The 23,257-nt window shown below is 46.9% G+C and overlaps 1 protein-coding gene across 12 annotated transcripts in view; it reads left to right on the forward strand.

The window, feature by feature from the left end:
- Window positions 1–23,257, forward strand: part of SLC39A11 (solute carrier family 39 member 11) — a 429,582-nt gene that overhangs the window by 267,633 nt on the left and 138,692 nt on the right. For all 12 annotated transcript variants that reach the window (XM_079905469.1, XM_079905476.1, XM_079905467.1 and 9 more), the window contains one exon: window positions 10,715–10,885. In XM_079905469.1, the coding sequence (XP_079761595.1) occupies window positions 10,715–10,885 (171 nt within the window). The remainder of the gene's footprint in view (window positions 1–10,714; window positions 10,886–23,257) is intronic.

The following is a 23,257-nucleotide window of genomic DNA, read 5'->3' on the forward strand; positions in this document are numbered from 1 at the left end:
TTGGGACTTCCCTGGTGGCGCAGTGGTTAAGAATCCGCCTGCCAATGCAGGGGACACGGGTTTGAGCCCTGGTCTGGGAAGATCCCACATGCCTCAGAGCAACTAAGCCCGTGCGCCACAACTCCTGAGCCTGCGCTCTAGAGCCTGCGAGCCACAACTACTGAAGCCCATGCACTTAGAGCCCGTGCTCCGCAGCAAGAGAAGCCACCACAATGAGAAGCCCATGCACCGCAACGAAGAATAGCCCCTGCTTGCCACAACTAGAGAAAGCCCGTGTGCAGCAACGAAGACCCAACAAAGAGTGGGGGCCACTCTTTGTTGCGGTGTGTAGCCTTCTCATTGCAGTGGCTTCTCTTGTTGTGGAGCATGGACCCTAGAGCGCGTGGGCTTCAGTAGTTGTGGAGCACGGGCTCAGTAGTTGTGGAGCACAGGCTCAGTAGTTGTGGTGCATGGGCTTAGTTGCTCCGCGGCATGTGGGATCTTCCCAGACCAGGGCTCGAACATGTGTCCCCCTGCATTGGCAGGCAGATTCTTAACAACTGCGCCACCAGGGAAGTCCCTCGAACAAGTTTTATCAGCGCCATTTTCCGGCAGCATTTACTCACTTTGTGTCTCTGTGTCACATTTTGGTAATTCTCACACTATTTCAAACTTTTTCATTATTATTCTGTTTGTTATGGTGATCTGTCATTGGTGATCTTTGATGTTACTGCTACAACTCACTGAAGGCTCAGATGATGGTCAGCATTTTTTTAGCAATAAAGTATTTTTAAGATATTTTTAAGACATGATGCTGTTGCACATTGATAGACTTCATCATAGTGTAAACATAACTTTTATATGCACTGGGAAACCAAGAAGTTCGTGGGACTCGCTTTATTGCATTATTGGCTTCATTGGGGTGGTCCCGAACTGAACCCATGGTATCTCAGAGGTCTGCCTATATGTACTGTTTGCAAAACTGCTGTGCTGTGTACAAGAATCCCAGGGGTGTGGGGGGACAGAAGGCTAGGGAAGCAAGAGGAGCTCTCAAATATCCTCTGCTTTTGAAAAGAGTGGTGTTTCATATGACACAAATGAACCTATCTACGAAACAGGAACAGACTAACAGACATAGAGAACAGACTTGTGGTTGCCAGGGGGGAGCGGGGGGTGGGTGGGCAGGATGGATTGGGAGTTTGGGATTAGCAGATGCAAACTATTATATCAACTATACTTCAGAAAATAAATTAAAAAATAAAAGTACACTGTCTGCCAAAAAAATTTTCAAAAAAGAAAACAGTTGTGTTTGAATATTGAGAGAGAAAATTAGCTTTTGGGGCCATACCAGGTAGCGGTATAAATCAAGCAGATAACACTTTTGAAAAAAATTTTATTTTATTGATGTATAGCTGATTTACAATGTTGTGTTAATGTATGCTGTACAGCAAAGTGATTCAATTATACACACACACATATATATATTATTTATCATATTCTTTTCTATTATGGTTTATCACAGGATATTGAATACAGTTCCCTGTGCTCTACAGTAGGACCTTTTTGTTCATCCATCCTCTAGATAATAGTTTGTATCCGCTAATCCCAAACTCCCAATCCATCCCTCCCCTCCCCTAACCCCGCCTTGGCAGCCACAAGTCTGTTCTCTATGTATGTGAGTTTGTTTCTGTTTCATAAGTAAGTTCATTTGTGTCACATTTTAGATTCCATATATATGTGATATCATATGGTATTTGTCTTTGTCTGGCTTACTTCACTTAGTATGATAATCTCTAGGTCCATCCATGTTGACGCAAATGGCATTATTTCATTCTTTTTTATGGCTGTATAGTATTCCATTATATATATATATATATATATATATATATATATATATATATATATATATATATATATATATACCACATCTTCTTTATCCATTCATCTGTAGATGGACACTTAGGTTGTTCCCATGCCTTGGCTATTGTTCCCATGCCTTGGCTGTGAACATAGGGGTGCATGCATGTTTTTGAATTAGAGTTTTGTCCAACACTTTTTTGTTTTAAGGGCACTTTGCCGTCTTGAGAAATGTAAAAAAGGAGTTTAGCAAATGGAGGCTGACATTCCAGTGTGACCAGGTGGTTTCATCCGTCTGATGTGTAATAATACCTGCTGCTCCCAGCTCCATCTCATTACTCACTGACACACATAAGTGGATCACAGGAAAGTTACTCGTATCTGTAAGGAGAAAGCGAATCATATTCTCCTTCCTTAAAGAGGCCTTGTTTGGACAGAGGACCTTTCACAAAAGAGGAAAGTAATATGCCTGGAACTATGAAAAATGTTCAATTTCACTTGTAGTCAGAGAAATACAAAGGAAGGGAAATGTCATTTCTCCCATAAATAAATACACTTATTTTTAAATGAGAAATACCCAAGCTGACTAAAAAATGGCATGATGAGAACTTGCAAACTCTGCCCAGGGGACTATAAATGGCGTGGCCTTTCTGGAAATTAATTAGACAAATACATCCAGGCCCTCTGATCAGCATTTCAGCTTCTGGGAACTTTGTTCAGATCTCTGATTGTTTATATAGGTTAAAGATGTTGCAGTGATATTTATAGGGAAGAAAATTTGGAAACAGCCTAAATGCTCAATGGTGTGAGAATGTAAATGGTACTTTGTGCTGCTTGAAATGCTTACAAGGGTTTTTAATCGTATGGCGGAAACGTTTGTGTTACGTTTAGTGGGAGTAAAAATAGTCAGCAGTTGTATAATGTGATCATCTCAGTTACGTAAAACCACCTGAGAAAACTTGCAAGGAGATACACCAAACTCTCAATTTTTTGTTTTAGCTGATGGGATTTCAGTTTTCTTCTGTATACTTTGAGGTTTTCCAAGTTTGCTTAAATATGCATTTATATCTTTAGAATCAGAAATGAGGTTATTGGAAGGAGAGTTGTATTGGGGGTACTTGCCCAAAGGAGAGATGGCTTAATGGCTGACCAGCCCTGCCTTGACTAGTTCAACCCACTAAACTTATTAAATTGATGACATTTAAATGAATGTCCTGCCATTGGTTCTATGCCAGGACTTTACATTTGCAGCCTAGATGTCGGTCTTTCCAAGGGGTTCCGGAGGATCTAGGGACACTCCTGGGTGGGTGACCTTGTAAGGAATTTCTCCCAGGAAAGGCGTGAGCATCGTTTTTTCTTCCCTCTTTCCTCTGTCTCTTGACCAACGATAGACTGCATTATATCACACTCTACTGCACCCCCAGCTGCCCTGTTCCTGACAGTTGAGGCACGTTTCAAGTGCCCACGGGGTTCTAAAGACAGCATTTAAGGCAAAATATTGAAGAGTCAAAATCTGCCCCACCCTCCTTGAAAATCCTTTTTCTTTCTTAAACCACCAGGACTTGCCTCCTACCCCCCAAGATCAAAAGCCAAGAATGAATTTGTTTTGTTTTTCTCTCCATTTCCACTGACGCCTCTCCTTTCTTGTGAGATCGAATCCAAAATGAATTCCAGGAGGTAGTACTGGAAGGTGGAAGGGGAGCCATGGGTCAAAGAAGGGAATTTTCTGTTGTTTCTTTTCAAATGCATCTATCTGCATTTGCATTTGTAAAACGCACGTGTGATACAGCTCCGCTGTAGTTCAATATTAGGAAACCAATTTTTGGCTGGCAGTTACTTACAAGCAAGCAGGGAAGCACCTGAAAGATTTAAGGATCTTTGCACAAAGATTCCCCATCCACCCCCAATTGCAATAGGAATTTTCCCTCATGTGCCAAGCTCTGTCTCCTGGGATAGGTCAGCCCTTTTACATGTTCCAGCGGTATGTATGAATCATGAAGCCGTAAAACAGAGAACTGGTTCGTGAAGTCAAGCGGTACTTGCCCTGGGTGGGTGGGTGCCCATCCTGGGTGGGAGGGAGTAGAAGAGTACGCCCCCATGTGGCAAGAGAGAAGCACTGTATCTTTTAGCATCTGGAAAAGAAAGAGCGACCGCTCAGGCTTGAATAAAAAAGAAATGGTTTTGCAAATGATTGGCTTGGAACTAAGCAACTATGCCTTCGAGCCATTAAAAGCTAGAGTCCCAGAGGCTAAGAAATTTGGAAAATATTTCTGTAGTTTTAAAAGAAACAAATGGAATATGAAACTGTATATTAAGATGTATAATCAGGGAATTCCCTGGCGGTCCAGCGGTTAAGACTTGGGCTTTCACTGCTGTGGACCCGGGTGCGATCCCTGGTCGGGGAACTAAGATCCCACAAGCCATGTGGTGCGGCCAAAAAAGAAAAAATAAAATAAAATAAAATGTATGAGGAAAAAATAAAATTCGAAGGAAGTGTACCCAAAAAAACAGTATGTATAATCAATTGCGATAGCTAATGTGAATTGTACTTTTCAGGTGCCAGGTTCCGTGCCAAGTGCTTTACATATATTTTAGTCCTCGTAACAGCCTTCCTAAGTAGATACGGCTATGAAACCCATTTTACTCTAAGGGCACTGAGACTCAGATACGGCATTTGCCTAAAGCCTTTATGGCTAGTGATTGACAGAGCCACAGTCCCATGGTTGACAGAGCCATATGATCCCACAGCAGCCCGTGGGCTCCAGCATCTGTTCTCTCTACCACGTGCACTGGCCGCAAATGTGCGAAACATCAACGTGCACATACTGGACGAGGGGTAGGAACAAGTGACAGTCAGTGTATCGGGGATATTGGTGACTCTCTTTGGGGAATGGTCTTTCACGTAGTTATATTTACAGCTTTACAAAAATATAAATATATGAGAATTATGGATAGGCTTAGAGACAGAAACAGGCTGTAGTTTTGAATGTCTCCAAGCTGAGGCATCTTCTGCCAAGATGGGGAGAACCACGCTGGCTCTTCCTTGAAGTTCCACGTGGCTGCTAAGAAGGGCCTCCATGGGCCTTGCTTTCTCTACGTGCCAAGGTTGATGTAACCCATGTTGAGTAGCTGCTTCACGTTCAGTGTTTCAAATTCAGCCTTCATTATATAACGGAAGTTGTGCCAATCCCACAGCTGATGGAGGAAACAGAACCCAATTTCTCAGCAAACATTGCCACACTCATGTTGGTAATTGAATTTCTTCTCCCCAAGTTATTCTGATTCTCTGGGAAACAAGCAGGAAGGGGAAGGAAATGTAAGTGAATGGATCCTCCTGTCCCCCTGCTTTTGATCAGCCTTTGGATTTTGTGTGTGTAGACTGCATAGTGAATAATATATATCGCTCTTCAGTTTAGGTTTTATAGCAGGGGTTTAGAAAGAAGGAGTTTTTCCAGGGATTTGAAGCTTTCTGTGTTTAGCAGACGAGGATTTGCCTGTTTGTGCTAATTCAACCAGATCATCTCCAGTGATACCTTGGGGACATTTTTAAAGCTCTTGTGGCTGGTGATCTGTTAATTAGCGTTGCCGTTATTCACTGGAGGCCTGAGCTTCCATCACTGGGCCTATTAGATTTGGCCGGTTACATCAGCACAGGGACAGCAAACATCCTGTGTTCCTGCTGAGACGCCCCCGGGTCATGAAACGAAGGTTACCGTGGCATTTATCTAGCAAGATGCGCTCAGTCTGATGACCTTGAAATCCATAAGGATTCAAACATTATTTTTAAATCGTCTGTGTATTTTTTTTTTTGCTGGAGGGAGGAGTGTAAGCTCCACCGTACTTTCAAAAGCATCGCTGATCCCAAATGGTTTACAGCCTATGATCTAAAGACATCAAGGCCTTTCACTTCAAGGGGTGGAGGCTTATCCCCTCCCCGCCCCTTCCCGGGCTTGTGCCCACCAGACCTGGCTCTGTTTTTGCTGTGCAATATAACATGTTGGTACAAGAATCCCTTGTTTGAGGGGGAAGAGCGCAGGGAACAAAAGGTGTCCAATAAGGTGACCCGGTGATTCAGCAGGAAAAGTGAGCTTTGGATTGGTCTGTCTGTTCTCCTGTGGTTCTCATTCTCAAACTTAGCGATGGGGTGCCTCTCCCGGAAGGATGAAGTGGGGGGCGGTAGGCCGAACCCCAGCACTGGGCCCCTTCTTTCTGTGGATTCACAGACGCTTGAGTTTAAACTTTTTTAAAATGTTTTTTGACGATGGGCAACCTTGAAGTCTTTCCTTTCCACCTTCCCGAAGGGATTGTAACCCTGTGTCGAGTGCTTGGTGTTAATGAATACTTCCTGCTTAACAGCTGCTTCACACTTAAAACAGTAGGTCTGATGGGTTAAGAAACAGCTTTGCCTGAAACGTTTTCAGGTTTGTCTACGAGCAGGTGTGATTGATTACAGATACGAGGTTCCCTCTGAGCCTTTTCTGCCTTTTCTGGTGTCGTGTGGTGCAAGCTCACCGGACTCTCTCTGAGCTAAACCTCTGGGGTTTCACCCTCCTAAATGTCACTGCAGAGACTCGCTCGTGACCCTTTTTGGCGAGCAAAGGGGCAGGTCACCACTCCACCCCCCACCCCTGGTCAACCACGGGGCCCAGGTGAAGAAGTGGCTTCTGGAGGCAGAGGACCCAGCTTGACTCCTGCATCCATCTTGGACCGGCTGTGTGACCTGGGACCAGTTCCTCCACCTCTCTGTTCTTCAGGTTCCTTGTGTGTTAAAGGGGGTGGTCTCCACTTCATGGGGCTTTTGTAAGGATCGAGGGTCAATTGAGAATAAGTTCTTGGCGTCACCCCTTCCCGGATGTCGCTGATGACGTTTTTCATTTCTGAACCCGACATCGGGTGTTCCTTCCCTAAAATGTCCTTCCTCTTTGCCAAATCCTACTCGAAAAATGCCCAGACGTTTCCCCTCCCAGGAAATCTCACGGGTGCTTATCACTCTGGCAACACCCCTAACCCCACGCCAGGCCTCCTTTAAGCGTCCCTTTGTCCACGGCGCTGACATTTTACTGGATGGTGTGCAATGGTTTAAGCAGCCTTCTGGGAGAGACAAGGGGATTCGTTGCTGGCGATGCATCCGGACTCTCTGTAGTGATTTATTTGGACTGTTTTTCCTCGTTGCAGACTCATTCGTGGCTGTTACCAAACGGTGGCTTAGTTAACTTTCTCAGGTGCATCAGGCGTTCATACCCTCCCATTTCCCACTAGGAGAGGCAGTGACATCAGTTTTCACACCTCGGGACCCCAAGGCGAGGCGTGCATCCTCGTCCCGGTTAATAGCTCTCTATGCCTCTCGATGTTCCTATTAAGCGCGTGGTTGGTGCTGGGATTTGCTGACGGGGCGCCCATCATCTCCGTTGTTCTCTGTGCGTTATTTGTAGGAAATTCAGAGTCGCATCCTTTTGTGACACTGACAGAAATCAGTCTAGCCTCCCACGCTTGTTAGAGAGTGTGAATTTCTGTCCCTTAGATTTACAGGAATGTATTCACGTCTTCCCTGTCTGTCCTCTCTTAAATTATAAAATCCCAAAGGGAGGAGGTGTGTTTTTCTTGTTCCTATCAATGCCCACTGGAGAGCATCCAGGTCAGGGCCGCGTGTGCAGAGGAGGTCCAGGGAATCCGTGGTGTCCACTGACTGGTCCAGGAGACAGCTGAGCTCCCTCCATCACCAGTCGGCTTCCTTCCTACACGACACTTGGGCCTGTTTGCTTGTGCCTTTAGTGTCTGTGGGCTTGAAATCCCACATGTTTTGTTCAGTTCCATGACCAGCCTCTGCAGCCCGAGTCATCAGGTGTTGTCAACGATATAAAAACACCCGTGTGTGCACAGAAACACACACCTATGCATACACACACAAAGACGGTCTGATATCTGAGGCAAGAAAGATGGTACCCAGCGGTAATCACACGCGTGTACACACACACACACAGTGTAGATGCCACAAGGTGAATAGCTTCCGCTCGTGCAAATATTGTCTAGGAGGAGTTGTTGCTATCCCCTGAGACAGCTGCATCCTCCAGAGGCCGGTGTCGTGAGTTGTGCCTACGGACCCCTGGAGGGCTGACGACCCTGGCATTTCAGAGGATCGATAAAAGGCCCCCTCTCCCCAGTGGGTCTGAGATCCAGCTGTTTCTAAGAGAACCAGCTGGGGAGGAGTGAGTCTACCTGCTCGCTGGCTCTCTCTTACTGTTCAGCCTGCACTGGCTTGGTTTGAATCAACAAACACATAATGGCTTTTCAAAAGAAGTGGTGTTTTCTTTTCATGTTTTTGGCATACAAACCGTATTCCACTAAGATAGGCTCATCCGGAAAGGGAATCAAAGATCTGATCCAGTTTATAGAGTGAGACCCTGGTCTTGAAGCTCCTGAGGGGGTGAGAGATAACTGCCCTTTTCTTGCTTTACTTCCAGGAGTAAGGAGAGGCCGCACCAGATGCCCGGGCTCAGGTGTAAAGGAATCCTCAAAGTTTCTTAATTTGACTTTGGGAAAAATTTTCTGCAATTTTCAGCTTAGAGATGAGAATTATTTTGCTTGTGAAAAATTTGTCCCTAGAGAAGGGAAGTAGTTACCACGGAGAGTTCCCTCCTACCCTTCAAGTCGGCTGGACCCCATCTGAGCAGAGCCTCAGTCAGGCTTCTGCTGTTTCCCCCAACCTGGGGAGCCATAAAATTTATCTTTCAATCCAGGACACTTTGGGGAGTGAAAGGGGCCACTAGTAATCCCCCGGGGTAGCAAAGCCAACACTGGGCTGTAGGGTTGCCCTGTCCTGTGGTGGATGTCCCAAAGACAGGCTCTGGTGATCTGGGTCAGGCTCTGCAGGTTCAGGTGATGGAGGGACGCTTGTCTCCATCTGTGTCCCCAGGTGTTTCCCTTCCTCTTGCAGGAAGCCTGTCTGAAAGATCCTTCCTTTGCTGTGAACCGCAGCCTGGGTTCCCTGCCTCAGTCTCGGTCCTGTGTTTCAGATCCAGGCAGTTTGCCTCCATTAGGGATTAGCAAATAACCCAAGAGACCGTGGGTGTTTGGCATAATCTGGCCCTAAGAAATGACACTTTTCAAATATATACCCAAAGGGGAACTTTATTTTATTTTAATTGAAGTATAGTTGATTACAATTTTGTGTTAGTTTCAGATGTACAGCAAAGTGATTCAGTTATACATACTTGTATATCCTTTTTGCCAGATTCTTTTCCATTACAGTTTATTCCAAGACATTGAATATAGTTCCCTGCGCTCTACAGTAAATCCTTGTTTATCTGTTTTGTATCTGGTAGTGTGCATCTGTTAATCCCATACTTCCAGTTTATCCCTCACCCCCTTCCCCCCACAGGGGCACTTTTACAAGGAAGGTGAGCTCATGAAACCCAAGGGCTGGGTACCTTAGTCGGCCCATGAGGCTGCCATTTGTCTGTATTTCTTTCTGTCTGTCTCTCTGTCTCTGGCTGCGTGGTTTCCCATCTCTGCTTGTCTCTGTACATCTGTTACCTTCTGTCTCTCTGTCCGGCTGCCCCCTCCTCCCATTCGTGCACGTACGTCGTGGCTACATCACATGACCTCTCGGATGCAGAGCCCACTCTGGGGGTCACGTGGTCCTTCCCCATTCCCGTCCCCCATCCCTGGGGAGAGAATCTGATTGGCTGAGCCTGGCATCCGAGTTGGTTCCCCCTGAGTCAGTGTGACCTGTCGAGCAGGGTCACCTCCTGCAGGAGGGGGGGGACGTGTGACGGCAGCCACAGTCCACACATAAGCACTTTGTATGGTCTGAGCACTTTGGCGCAGCCTCTCATTAAATTCTCACAAAACCCTTGTGGCATAGGTTCTGTTCTTACCCCATTTTATAAATCAAGAAACTAAGGCACAGAGAGGTTAAATAGCTTGTTCCGCACCACACGGCTGATGAGCGGCTGAGTCAGGAAGTGAGCCAGGCAGCCTAGTTCCAGAATCTGTGCTCAGTCCTGCTTCTCTTAAGCAGGCAGTGTTAGGATGCCCCATTTTCATCTCTTTGCCCTTTTTCTTTTTTTTTTTCATTGATAAGTCCTGTACTCAGAGATAACCGTGGCTTACTATTTGACATTTATATTTTCAATCTGTTTTCGGTACATACACATAAATTTAAACAAAATTGTGCTATCACGTTCTGTATTATAATTTTATTTTTATTTATAATTTTATTTATTTTTATTTATAAATTTTATTTATATTTATTCTATATTATAATTTTTCCGTTTAGCAACATATTATTCAAATTTTTCTCATTTTTTTCTAACATCTTTCTTGGAGTGTACTTGCTTTACAGTGGTGTGCTAGTTTCTGCCGTATAACAAAGTGACTCAGGGCTTCCCTGGTGGCGCAGTGGTTGAGAGTCCGCCTGCCGATGCAGGGGACACGGGTTCATGCCCCGGTCCGGGAGGATCCCACATGCCGCGGAGCGGCTGTGCCCGTGAGCTGTGGCCGCTGAGCCTGTGCGTCCGGAGCCTGTGCTCCGCAACGGGAGAGGCCACAGCAGTGAGAGGCCCGCGTACCGCAAAAACAAAACAAAACAAAACAAAACAAAAGTGACTCAGCTCTACATAAGCATATATCTTTTTACCCTTTTTAGTACCCGTACATTGGGCACTGAATGTCTGTTCAAGGACTGATTGATGAATGAACGAGTAAGTGAATGAATGCAGGCGGGGAGGACCAGGCAGAAGCACACACGGGCCCTCAGGGAGTTAGGAAATAGACCATTTTCCAGCCCTGAAAGCTTCCTCCAGCTGCTGCTTGTCCAAGTACTGACGTGCCCGTTTTCAAACTACTCTCTCTTTCCATCCCTCTCTTTTTTGCTCAGACAAGAGTGAGAATGGCGAGGCCTATCAGCGGAAGAAGGCAGTGACCGCCGACCTTCCAGAGGGCCCAGCTGCCCCCGTGCCGTCTCAAGGGAGCCCGGTGCCGCCCGGCGGCAGCAGCTGGAGGAGGATCGTGCTCCTCATCTTGGCCATCACCATACACAACATCCCAGGTGAGGTCTTGCCCCGAGCGGTCCAGCCAGGGGTCTGAGGGTGAAGTGACTCTGCCAGCTCAGCTGGCTGGCTGGAAAAGGGGCTTGGGCAATCGTGAGGCTGGTCCTTCCTTGAGGGGGCATGGGGGAGGGAGTGCAAAGCTTTCCTGAGTTTATTTTTTGGGTTACCGGCTCTGGATTGATCACTGCGTGTTAAAACTTCTGGTCCCAGTTACCACAGACAGTTTCACTCCAGTTTCCACCTATGAGTTCCTTTCTTCGCATATTTGATACCAAGTCGTTTGGGCATAAATTCATAGCTGTTGCCTGATCGCTGTGGCTTGCACCTCTCATAAACACAGAGTGTCTCTGGTTCTTCTTAATCCTTTTTAAAAGTATTGAATTCAGTACGGTTGTACACTGATGTTTGCTTTACCTGCTTTCTTCACGGGGACATCTTTCTGAGATGTCGTCACCGTTACCGAGTCCAAGCTCGTACTGCTCACCGCGTGACAGGTCAACAAATCGAGAGATGAGTTGTTGGGGTGAGGGATAGCGACTTTATTTGGAAAGCCAGCAGACCGAGAGGATGGTGGACTCGTGTCCCAAAGAACCATCTTGCCTGAGTTAGAATTCAGGCTTCTTTTATACTAAAAGGGGAGGGAATAAAGTCAGACATTTCCTGGTTCCGGTCAGACTCCGGAGGGGATGTGTTAATTTCTTCCTCCCTGCAGCCATTCACAGGTGGGCCTGGTCAGGATGTCTCCTCTGAGCTAAACAAAGGTATTTTCATGCCCATTACCTGGGAGGCAGGGTTCCCAGAGATGGGCCATTACGTATAATTTGAGCTTATAGGCCACATCCCTTTAGTGGTGAATTTGTAACAGAATACAAAGGTTCTTCCCTATTACATTACCAATCCTTTCCTTTTTAACATTTTGGAGTAATTTGTTTTGTGTCTTTGGATTTATTTTAATCGATTGGTGTTCTGTTTCAAAAATAATATGTTTTATATGGAGTAACTAGAAAAGACAGATAAGCGTAAAAAAAGAATAAAGATATTATTAAAAAAACAAATTGAGAAACCCTGAGGAGCTCCTTGGGTTACATTGCGGAATTCCAGCTCTACTGCTTAACTAACTAGTGTATCTTGACAAATGACGTGAGCTCTCTGAACCTTGGTGTGCTCATCGATGACGTGGGGATACTGCTACTACTGAGATAACTGGGATATTATTTACAAAGTGAACTATACCAATTTTGATAATTAAAGAAGATTTTATATATATATACAGTCTATACAGTACCTGGGCCATTTGAGCATTTGAAAAGTGGTAGCTGTTATTAGCGTTAATACTACTCCTGACTCCTTCAGTCTTGTGTTCTTAAACATTCCGATCCATCGTTCATAGTTTTGGAGCTCAAGTCTGAGTGACAGCCTTGCTCAGGGAGCAGCCCCAGGTGATATATTATCTGAGTCCTTGCAGAGTTCATAATGTCAACCTGTTACCCCAGTACAGGAGCAAAGACTGGACTAGGCATAGCTTTTTAGAGGCACCTATTTCTCCTTGTAGCTCTTATAGATGTTGCTCTGGTATCTTCTGGCTTCAATACTGTGGAAGCGAAGGCCACGGCCAAACCGAGTTTTTTCCCTCGTGTGTGCCTTGATAGCCTTTTGCTTGTGCAGTGAAGACTTCTTTTGGTCATCTTTAAGGAATGAAAATATCAATATGTTGTCTGTTGCAGTGTACATATGAAATCTCTCAGAACATCTTGTCTAATCACTCAGCTCGGATCTTCCTCTAGATGAGAAGCCTTTTCCTCTCTTATTTCTATCCTGATCTTAGGAATTTCTATCATAGGATCGTATAGGCCAATTTGCTGCCAGTTTTTGTCAGCATCTGTTTCCCTCTCATTTTTCTCTTGGCTTTTTCCCTTTGGGTTCTGAGTCAACTATTTTGGTTGTTTTCCGAGAGCTTGCTATTCCGTATGTCTTGAGATGATGTCTTACGTGGGACCCCAGCACACAAGTCTGACCAAAGTGGATTTGCCTGGGTGGAAGGATCTGGTCATACTCACCCCCAGTATGTTAAAGAGCTCATGGAGAGACCAGGGTCTCTGCAGAGGGCACAGCTCCAAAGCCTCCACAGTCACTTTCAACCTGTTAAATGCTAATCGTTCGAGAAGAGAAGTTACTTAGGCCGTCTTTTCAGTCATAATAGTTAGTGGCTGTCTTTCTGCCATTTAAGACTCCTTCTTTAACCAGCTGAAAAAGAATAAAGATCTAAATACAAATAGATGTGTTTCTGAAGGCCCCCCGGGGCTCAGTCCCAGAGTCTCAAGCTTCTAACTTCAGTCTAAAGGGAAGTTCACTCGCCACCGTTGCCTTCTGACAGCTTCGTGCCTTTTGATGAGAACCGTTTCAAGAGCTTGTCTGTCGCCAACTTATCTTTGAAAAGGTCTCTTCTTTAGCGCTAGCCTTCATGGTTTATTAAAAATTTAACTAGAGCTTTGATGTTCCCCGAGTCTCTGGGTTTAAAGGTAGATTTTCACAGCAACTAAATGGATAATTGATTTTTTTGAAGTTTTTTTGTCTTGGCGGGTTCAGTTTTGTATGTCCTGGGGATGACATTTTGTTTAAAAAAACCTTTCTTTTTAACGTAGGAGTTAAAAGGAAATCTTATTAGCGCGTGTGCTGTCTCCCAGAGGTTTCTGGAGCGCGAGGACCCACATGCAGACATGAGCGCACACCCAAGGCGCTTGGCTTCATATTTTAGACACGTGTGCAAGGATAAATGAGTCCTGAAACTTCTGTGGTTCACAGTCCCCCCAGGAATCTGCTAAGAGCCGTGGACCCTCTCGTAAGAGAAGGTTGCACGCAAACCAGTTACCAGGCAGTTTGGGGTATTGACAGATCTCACGAAGTCCACCCACGGCTCCAGAGCAGGAAGGAACCCCTGCTTTAGAGAAACAAACTGTCCAGCCGTGCAAGGACTTGAAATGTTTCAGGAGGAAAGGGTGATGCCCGATGGAGGCCGGCAGACGTGAGCCCTGCTCAGCGGCGAGTGGTGGGTGCAAAGGCTCCCGAGGATGGGGGGGGCTTCCGCCTTCACCAAACGTTCCTTCTATGGCTCGGCCCGGGAAGCTGAGTCCTTTGGAAAATGATCTCCCAAGGAAACGGCATGTTTTCTGTGAAAGCAACCCCACTCTGTAGCCTTGGGAGCACACTGTCTCTTAACGGGCTTCTCCTGCCACGTCATACAGACTCCTGGGCTCGGAGCCTTCCAGGGATTTCCGGGCTTTCGGAAAACAGGCTTCCTTTCTGTGTCACAGTGGAATTAAAAATGAACCAGCCATCGAGTTCCCACTAATCTCTTTTCATGAGTAGCTTATGGTCTTTGTACATGAGAAGCTTAAATTTAGAGCTTAAAGGGATTCTAGAACTTACCTCATTTAAGCACTGCTCCATCGGAAAATTTGGTGGGGTTGGCAGGGAGGGGGGGAGGGGGGAAGGAGGCGCGTGTGTTAATTATCCCTGTGGTTTCTTCCAGCTATGGCATTGGATGATTCGGTGAAAAAGAAGACAAGTAGTACATTGTTAATTTCATTTAGTTCACAGTGTTCATCACTCCTTCCTGGGTGACACCTCCCTGTATCCTGTGTCTGCCTCTGTCGTGATAGTTATCACTCTGAATGCAGTTATTTGAATGTATCTGTTTCCCCCCATACATGGAGCTTCTTGCAAGAAGGCCTGTGCTGTCTTGTTTCTGGAACCCATGTTACAGTTCATACTGAAGCACATTATATATTCGGGCTCCGGGATGGCTGGTGCATTCGGGGACCTGGCCTCCTTTCTAGGAGGGGAGTCAGGTGTCTCAGTTTCCTATCCACCTTGGCCGCCAGGTGGGCTAAGGGACGCATTTAACTTCTGTGGGTCTCTGGGATACGCTGGACTTTGCTTGCTGTTTGACATGACTCATAAAAGTCCATAGAAAAAGAGGCTGGATAAATCGCACACTTTATATTTTCCTCTCATCAGAGCCAGGGGTCAAGTTTGCTTTGCTGGTTGTGACTGTGATGCAGAGAGAGCTGGAGGTCACTGCCTGTGTCTCTAGAACAGCAGGACAGTTGATTTTAATTGTTTGGCTTGTCCTCCTGACGGCTCCTAATAGGACCCATTTCATGGCTTTAAATGAGACGCTTGACGTTCTCCTCAGAAGCGATTTTGTTTGAGGGAACAAAACCGCACAGATTTATACACTCATATGTTAACAGTGGTTGGTTATTCTTGGGCTTATGGAGTTACAGGATTACGGCTGATTTTTATTTCCTTCGTGTTTTGTGAGATTTATAACTCAACTTTTCTATCATGAATATGGTTCATGTGATCAGATAAAAATGCTTTTTGTTTTTATTTTATTTTTATTATTGAATTATGGTTGATTTACAGTGCCTTTTCAAATAATTAATTAATTAATTTTATTTTTGGCTGCGTTGAGTCTTCATTACTGCACTTGGGCTTTCTCTAGTTGGGGCGAGTGGGGGCTACTCTTCGTTGGGGAACACGGGCTTCTCATTGTGGTGGCTTCTCTTGTTGTGGAGCACGGGCTCTAGGCGTGTGGGCTTCAGTAGTTGTGGCACATGGGCTCAGTAGTTGTGGCATGCGGGCTCTAGAGCGCAGGCTCAGTAGTTGTGGCTCACAAGCTTAGTTGCTCCGCGGCATGTGGGATCTTCCCGGACCAGGGATCGAACCTGTGTCCTCTGCACTGGCTGGCAGATTCTTAGCGACTGCACCACCAGGGAAGTTCCTACGTGTTGCGTTGATTCCTGCTGTCCAGCAAAGTGATTTAGTTATATATATATATCAGCCTCCGTGGTCACACTGCATCCTTTTCTGTATCTTATCTCCCCCTGCCTCCTTCTTATAAAGACCCTGTGACTGCAGTGTGGGCCCCACCCAGGTAATTGGAGTAATCACATCTGCAGAGTCTCCTTTGCCAGGAAAAGGTGACACTCCCAGGTTCCAGGGGTTGTTGGTGGCCTGAGCCCGGGCACTTGCTTCATCCTGCCGTGGTCTCCACATGCTGTGGCTTTGACAAGGCTGCACTGAGCGTGTGTGGAAAGGAGCCAACAGCTCAAAAGGAGAACTTACTGAGTCTTCACTTTCCTGGGGCAAAGAGTGAATAGAAAATTCTACTGATAGCCATGGAACTTTCCAGCGAAAACCCGGATGCAGCAGCCTCCGCTTCGCATTGCTCTGCTCCCAGAAACTGGAGGGACCTTTTGTGCAGCCAGACACCCAGGCTCAGTCAGTGAGTACGCTGAGCCCCACTCGAAACCACAAATCACTGGCAGGAATACGATGCCCTGATGACACTGGAGGCCACCGTTCCCTGGGGCCTTTCGAAGCTCCAGACGTCAAGTGCTCCACGTACATGATTTAGTATTTGCACCCCTGGTTTACAGTTTAGCAGCCGAGACCCAGAGAGGTCAAAGACCGAGCTCACGGTCACACCGCAGGTCCCGGTAGACCGTGATTCATGCTCGTCTCTGTATGCCGCCGCCAGTCTGCCTGTTGCCGTAGGGAGCTCCGTTGCGTTCCTTCCGGTGGATCACAGAGCTTTTCAGCCGTGATTGCAGAAGAGTTCAGCAAGTGCGTCTCACTGTTTGGAGCTTGCCACGCCAGGTGTTAGCATCCGTGATGGTCACTCCTGATGCCGCAGGCTCATCTCAGCAAGGAGATGTGGGCGGAGGAAGCCTGGAGCAGAAGCCGCATCCCCGCCAGGGCACCTGCCGCTGTGGGCTCCCTGCAAATATGTGTGCGGGGTGAACACGGTGTAGCCCCCGACACACCCACCACCACCGCCGTCAAGCGAGGACGGTCGGGACTCCCAGGCAGACGGTCACCGCTTCAACCACGTCAAGGAAGGAGACGTGGAGGGAGGGGCCGAGCACAGGATTTAGAGTCAGAAAGGCCAGGGCTTGGACCCTGCAGCCACCAGCTCTACTAGCTGGGTGTCCCTAGGTAAGATTATGGGAGTCTCAGTTTTCCCAGCTGTAAAACGGAGATAACGTCTATCTTGCTGTTCAGTATTCAGTGAGGTGACAGCATGACCGCAAGCGAGGCCGCTCCCCGTGTTGCCTGCCATGTAGCGCAGATCACGATGCCCGGGACACAGTAGGGCCCGAACAACGTTAATCTCCCTCCACCTCCTCCGGGTCCCCACGCCCCTCCTCCCACCTACTTTTGGCTTCCCTTTGCTCCCCAAAGATCGTTCAGTTCTGGTCTCGGTGGTCTCGAGTGGGACCATCTCAGATCACTTTGCTTTTCGCCTCCAGGAGGTTACATGTGAAGATGCGTTTACTCCAGGAGTTTGGAAACACTGTAATGTTCTCCTGTAATTATCCGATTCTCAGTGGGGAGCCTGACATTATAATTAGCGCAGGCTCCTGTGTGGGGTGACATTCTGTTTGGCATATTGTGCTCCTGGGCGTGTGCCGTAGCAGAAACTCGTAGCACGCTCCCAAATCAGTCTGTTGGGTTTGAGCGTGACAATTGGCGGCAGAGACACCCAGAGAGTGAAATCGCAGCTCTCGGATCCCCGCGTGATCCCTGGAAAGCGACTAGGCGACTTTTAGATTCACCATCAACTCTGGCCCCAAGGCCAGCAGACACACAGATGCCTGTGCCCTACTCTCTGACCTTCAGATCAGGAAGGCTACATTCTAAGGCTGCACAAGGATGAGGGTTTGAAATTGAGACCCATTTCCACATCTCCTAGGTTATATCCTCCTTCTACCTGTTATGTAACTTGAAGAAAAAAGTTAAAGCAAGAGAATTTGAACCTATTTTTGTATCAGGACTCAATCCAGTCACCTCCAGTTGTCTTTCTACTATGGCCAGGAAGATCTTGGCTGGAACATGGTTTGCGTGAAGCCCTTTTGGAGGTGCACTGCCCACAATGCCAGCTACTAGGCATGTGGACAAACACAGGGTTTAGAATCAGAAAGGCCCGGGCTTGAATCCTGGAGCCACCAAATGTTCTATTCTTTATTGATCAGAATTAAAGAAAATGCAGAATCTAGACCCTCAGTTGTACTTTGCCACATGTCCAGTGCTGGAGAGCCGTATGCAGCTATGGCCGCCATATTGGACAGCAGACAGAGAACAATTCCACGATCACAGAGAGTTCTGCTGGCTGGCGCTGCTGTTGGATGGACCACATGGGAATGTAACTTCACCAATTATTCAGAGCCTACCCAAGCTTGCCTTAGGACGAGTTTTATTTAGGGAAGACATTTTGTTTCCTGAGATGGTTTTTCTCAGTCATGGGGTGTGTCAAAAATACGTTATGAATAAAATACTTAGCGATCAAAACTTGCAAGTTATATATTTATTGTTTTAATGAATTAAGGGTGGCACAGGGTCATCCCTGTGGCACCGTCATTCTTGTTCCCTTTGGTTCTGATCTGGTTTTGTGGGGATGGCACAGGGTGAGGGCGGCTTGTGCAGGGGAATCGTGCTGCAGGCTTGTGTCATGTCCAGTGTCCGGGGGCAATGGGGGGCTGCTCCCAGGTCAGCTAGTCACGCTCTCCTCTGGGCGTGATGTGTTGTCTGACAGAGACACACACCCATCCCCCGAGCAGGGCGACATCATTGGTCTGTGTCAGCTTAGCCCCTCACAGAACAGCCGCTCCTGACTCATCCTGGAGTTTGAAGAAAGGACATTAACTGTCACATGAAAATCATCGTGGCATTTATGGTCACATTTTTGCTGGGGACATTGCCCAGTTCATCACCCAGTTCTCTTAAATAGTTATTTCAGAATGCACCACCTGGAAAAGCTTTGTCTCCCTTGTTGAAACGATACTTGTAATTTCGTGTGTATACCTTTTTCTTCACCCTCTGCTGTCAAGAAGCCCAGAGGCCCATTTGCGGCTGAGATAAGAATGAAATGTATTCTTCCGGTCTGATTCTCTGAATTCTTCTCTCACTTTACAACCTGTTGTTGTTCTGCACTTTTAACCCATTTCAGAAGGAGGCAGGTTATTAATTGGCACAAGTGATTTTATTCCATTGTCACTAGTCTTCTGTGTTCTCTTTCCTGGTCACAGATTATATATCTAACCCAGATACGTGGCCTGAAAAATGCTCTTCTCTGGTTGTAATTGGCACCAGATGAGAGGTGAGGAAGTCATGTTTATAATCAATCAGCAGCAGTACTTTCTGGATACTTTCTATATATGGAGCACCGGGATCCCCCTTGTCCAATAGAAGTACATGCAAGCTACGTATGTCATTTTCAACCTTAGAGGAGCCATGTTAAAAAAAACATTTAAAAAATCAGGTGAGGGGGCTTCCCTGGTGGCGCAGTGGTTGAGGGTCCACCTGCCGAAGCAGGGGACACGGGTTCGTGCCCCGGTCCGGGAAGATCCCACATGCCGCGGAGCGGCTGGGCCCGTGAGCCACGGCCGCTGAGCCTGCGCGTCCGGAGCCTGTGCTCCTCAACGGGAGAGGCCACGGCAGTGAGAGGCCCGCGTACCGCAAAAAAAAAAAAAAAAAATCAGGTGAAATTGGTTTTTAAAATATATTTTATTTACCCTAAATTAGCCAAAATATGATCATGTCAACATAGAATCTTTATTTTTAAAATCAAGATTATTTTATGTTCTTTTTCATAAAGTCTTTGAAATCCAGTGTGTATTTTACACTTCTGGCACATCATTTTCTGGGTGATTCAAGTAAAATGTTGCCCTACTGCAAAAAGATTTTATACTTCTTCCGTTTTCAAATTTAAACAAATTAATTAAAATTAAATTATTTATTTTCTCCATCATACTAGCCAAATTCCGAGTGTCTTGTAGCCACACAGGGCTAGTAGCTGCCACTTTGTTTTTTTTTTAATATTTACTTATTTATTTTGGCTGCACCGGTCTTAGTTGTGGCATGCGGGATCTATAGGACTTCTTACTTGAGGCACGCGAACTCTTAGTCGCGACATGCATGTGGGATCTAGTTCGCTGGCCAGGGATCGAACCCAGGCTCCCTGCACTGGGAGCGTGGAGTCATACCCACTGGACCACCAGGGAAGTCCCACAGTAGCTGCCACTTTGGATGGCACAGATGTAGGTGCTCCCAGAGGTACAAAAAAGAATGCAAGGCGGTCCTTACTTTGAAAGAGTTTGCAATCCAACAGGAGAAAGTTTATACACACATATTATAATACAGTGCAGGATGAATCGATTCTCACAGGAGGTCAGCAGAATCAAGACGAGCTCTCAGTGCAAAGGTGTGATCTTTCTTTTGCTTCAGCGAACATCGAAGACTTTGAAGATGGTGCATAGAAAGTCATATTTACTGTTTAAAGAGTTGTGATTGAGCCCAGACGTTGTAGGACCAATTGGCAGTGTTTGCATCCACAGTAGAGGGGATGAGAAGAGGCCCTGCACACCGGCGGGCAGGAAGGCTCGAAGCCACTGGCTGGCTGGACATCAGGCTGGTCTCTTTCTTCCTAGTTAACGAGGTAACTGGGAGGTAATACACAGGCACAGCGCTGACCCGCCTCCGTGGCTGCGGGGCAGATCACCTTACTGTCAGCAGTCACCTTTTCTGCCAGAATTTTATCACTTCTGCTCTGTTCGGTTGGGCGGCTCCTTCCAAGCCCAAGGCTGCGTGAGAAATACCTTCAGACCCTTTCCTGCTCCTGGAAAACCCACCAGGACAGCAGCCCCGTGCCGTCTGCCGCCATCCTCAGTAATGGAAGGTATGATTGTGTTGCTACCTAACAATTCCAGAGTCCCCGCTGGCTTTGCGATGATCTTTGACAAGAGCTTGATTTGTCCTTGCTTCCCCTGTAAAGAGAATGGTGCGTTTCTAAAATTTTGGTTTATAAAAATACCCAGCCCCTTCGCGCTAGCCTGAGAACCCTCCAGGGAACCGTGTCATCTTCTGACGAGTCTGTCTCTCCCCTGTTGAGTGACCTCATTTGTTCAGAAGCTGTAGCAGGTAACAAGTTTAATCAATCGATGACATCCGAGGTGCAGCTTAATCAATTGATAACATTTGAGGTGCGTACTTTATAATGGCCTCAGCTCATTCATATTCATATATGCTAATTTTAGTGCACATTAATTATGTATTTAATAAGTCCCTGTTTATTCCATTTTGTCTGTACTCCCTTGATAGCTGTTATGATGTGGCGTTGAAAATAATTAAAATGTTACTGTGTTCTGCAAATAACAGTTAACCAAGGATGAATCCTGAAATCAACCTTCCATTTTCTTTTCCTTTCTCTGATTAAGTACAGCGAGTGAAATGACAGCGAGTGAAATGACACCTAAATGTACTTCGTGGTCCATCCCTGCTCTCGTTTGTTTGTCTCCCTTTTCAGGGAGGTAATTGCCATTCGAACTCCCCGCTCAGCACAGATGTGACTTCACTTAACAACGTCCGTTGCTTTGGGCTCACATCTTCTTGGTGACGTGGAAACCACTTCAGAGGTGGTGCACTCAGCCTGGGGATTTGGGCGCAGAGAGGAGAAGATGCATGGCTCCTGACAGCATAAAGGTTGCCAGTTCAGTCTGTGTGAAGCCCCTCGGGGGCTTTCCATGAAGCCGAGCTCCCTCCAACACCTAGATTTTCAAGCCGTTTCAAACCACCCATCTTCAGAAGCCCAACTCTTTAGAGACTAGATTTTCAAGCCGTTTCCAACCACCCATCTTCAGAGGCCCAACTCTTTAGAGACTAGCCAACCCCGTGGTCTGTGTTTTTTGGGTATTACCTGCCTGAAGGGGCAGCACCACATCCTCATTCAAGGTCTCGCCCTAATCAGCGGTGACTCTGCCCGCCCTTGCCCTGGTTGGTAGCTATTGTGAGTATATATTTGATCCCATTTCCTGTTGCCCCGGACCTTGTGCCAATGCTTGCCATGCCCCCGTGTCCTACAAATTACTGAGCACAGTCACTCCCCCAGCCCCTAATCTTCTCCTCCCACTACTTGGTATTTTTCCTAACCCTGGAAGTGTCCCTAATCAGTTGATCTTTGCAGCCCCTGCTCGAGGTTTCAGCTCCACCCCCGACAAAGCAGCTATTGGAAATGGAACTCAGATGAGGGCTTGACGGTGAAATCGGGCTTGTCTACTTAATAATTCCACTCAAAGGAGAACGAACAAAGACAGGAATCTCAAACAGATCTGTCATGTTAATGGACTCCCGAAAAACATTAATCAGAAAATAACTCACAGCTCCTGGGGACAAGAAAACTTGGAAATTGCTTCTGCATTATAGCAGTTTAGACGAGCCAAACCACGGATAAGTAAGAGTTAGGAATCAGAGTCTCTAGTTTTCATCTCATTTTGAAAATAACAGTGTGATCGTTACGTTTGACAGCTTTCCAAGGTGAAGGAAGGAAGGTGAATAATTCTCACCCCACCCCCTAGTTCACGGGTGATATAAGAACGAACTATGGTCGTGGAAATGAGCCTCCCTGAGACATAAAGGTACCAGGTAAACAGCAGTGATCCTGATTGTTGGACATGGCAGTGGAAAGCGCCGTTTACCGGCACCTTTGCCTTCCAAATCTCATTCCCTCTCAACTTCTGCGCTTTGCACTCATCAGCTCTCTTCTCTTGCTGTCATTAAAGTTCAGAGCTTTCACTTCCAGAGATTTTGTTCACTTGCTCCTCTCTGTATATTCTCAGAAACCCTGGCGCAGAGATGCTAGGGAAGAGGTGGGTTCATGGTGCCAGGGAAGAAATCAAAATCTCTGAATCCTGTTTTCAGGTGCGAACAAAGTCTTCTTAAATGTCAACCCAGCCACCCTTCTCTCTCTTTTTTTTTTTTTGCCGTATGCAGACCTCTCACTGTTGTGGCCTCTCCCGTTGCGGAGCACAGGCTCTGGACGCACAGGCTCAGCAGCCATGGCTCACGGACCCAGCCGCTCCGCGGCATGTGGGATCCTCCCGGACCGGGGCATGAACCCGTGTCCCCTGCATCGGCAGGCGGGCTCTCAACCACTGCGCCACCAGGGAAGCCCCACCCTTCTCTTTTAATCAAACACTTTTCTCCAGCCGAGCCGTTTGTTTATGAAAAGTCACCGTGGCATCTTAGCTTTCCTTTTTGTGCCCTGTGCTCCGGGGTCAGCCTCTCCTTCACACACGGGCCACGTAGGGCTTTTCTGTCGGCCGTGGCGCGTGTGAGGGGGGAAGCCAGCTGATGAACTGAGTCACTGACCCCTGCAGAGGACAGAGGCATAAACCAGGGGAGGAGGGTGGAGACGTGGAATTCCAAGCGCCAAGGGCTCGAGGTGGGGGGGAATGCTGGGGTGTGCATAGGGTCTGGGGAGGACATTTGGGCCCGTTCACCTGTCCATGCTCCTGGGCCCCTGCCCTGTA

The sequence above is a fragment of the Stenella coeruleoalba genome (assembly GCF_951394435.1).
Source record: "Stenella coeruleoalba genome assembly, chromosome: 19".
Classification (NCBI taxonomy): Eukaryota; Metazoa; Chordata; class Mammalia; order Artiodactyla; family Delphinidae; genus Stenella; species Stenella coeruleoalba.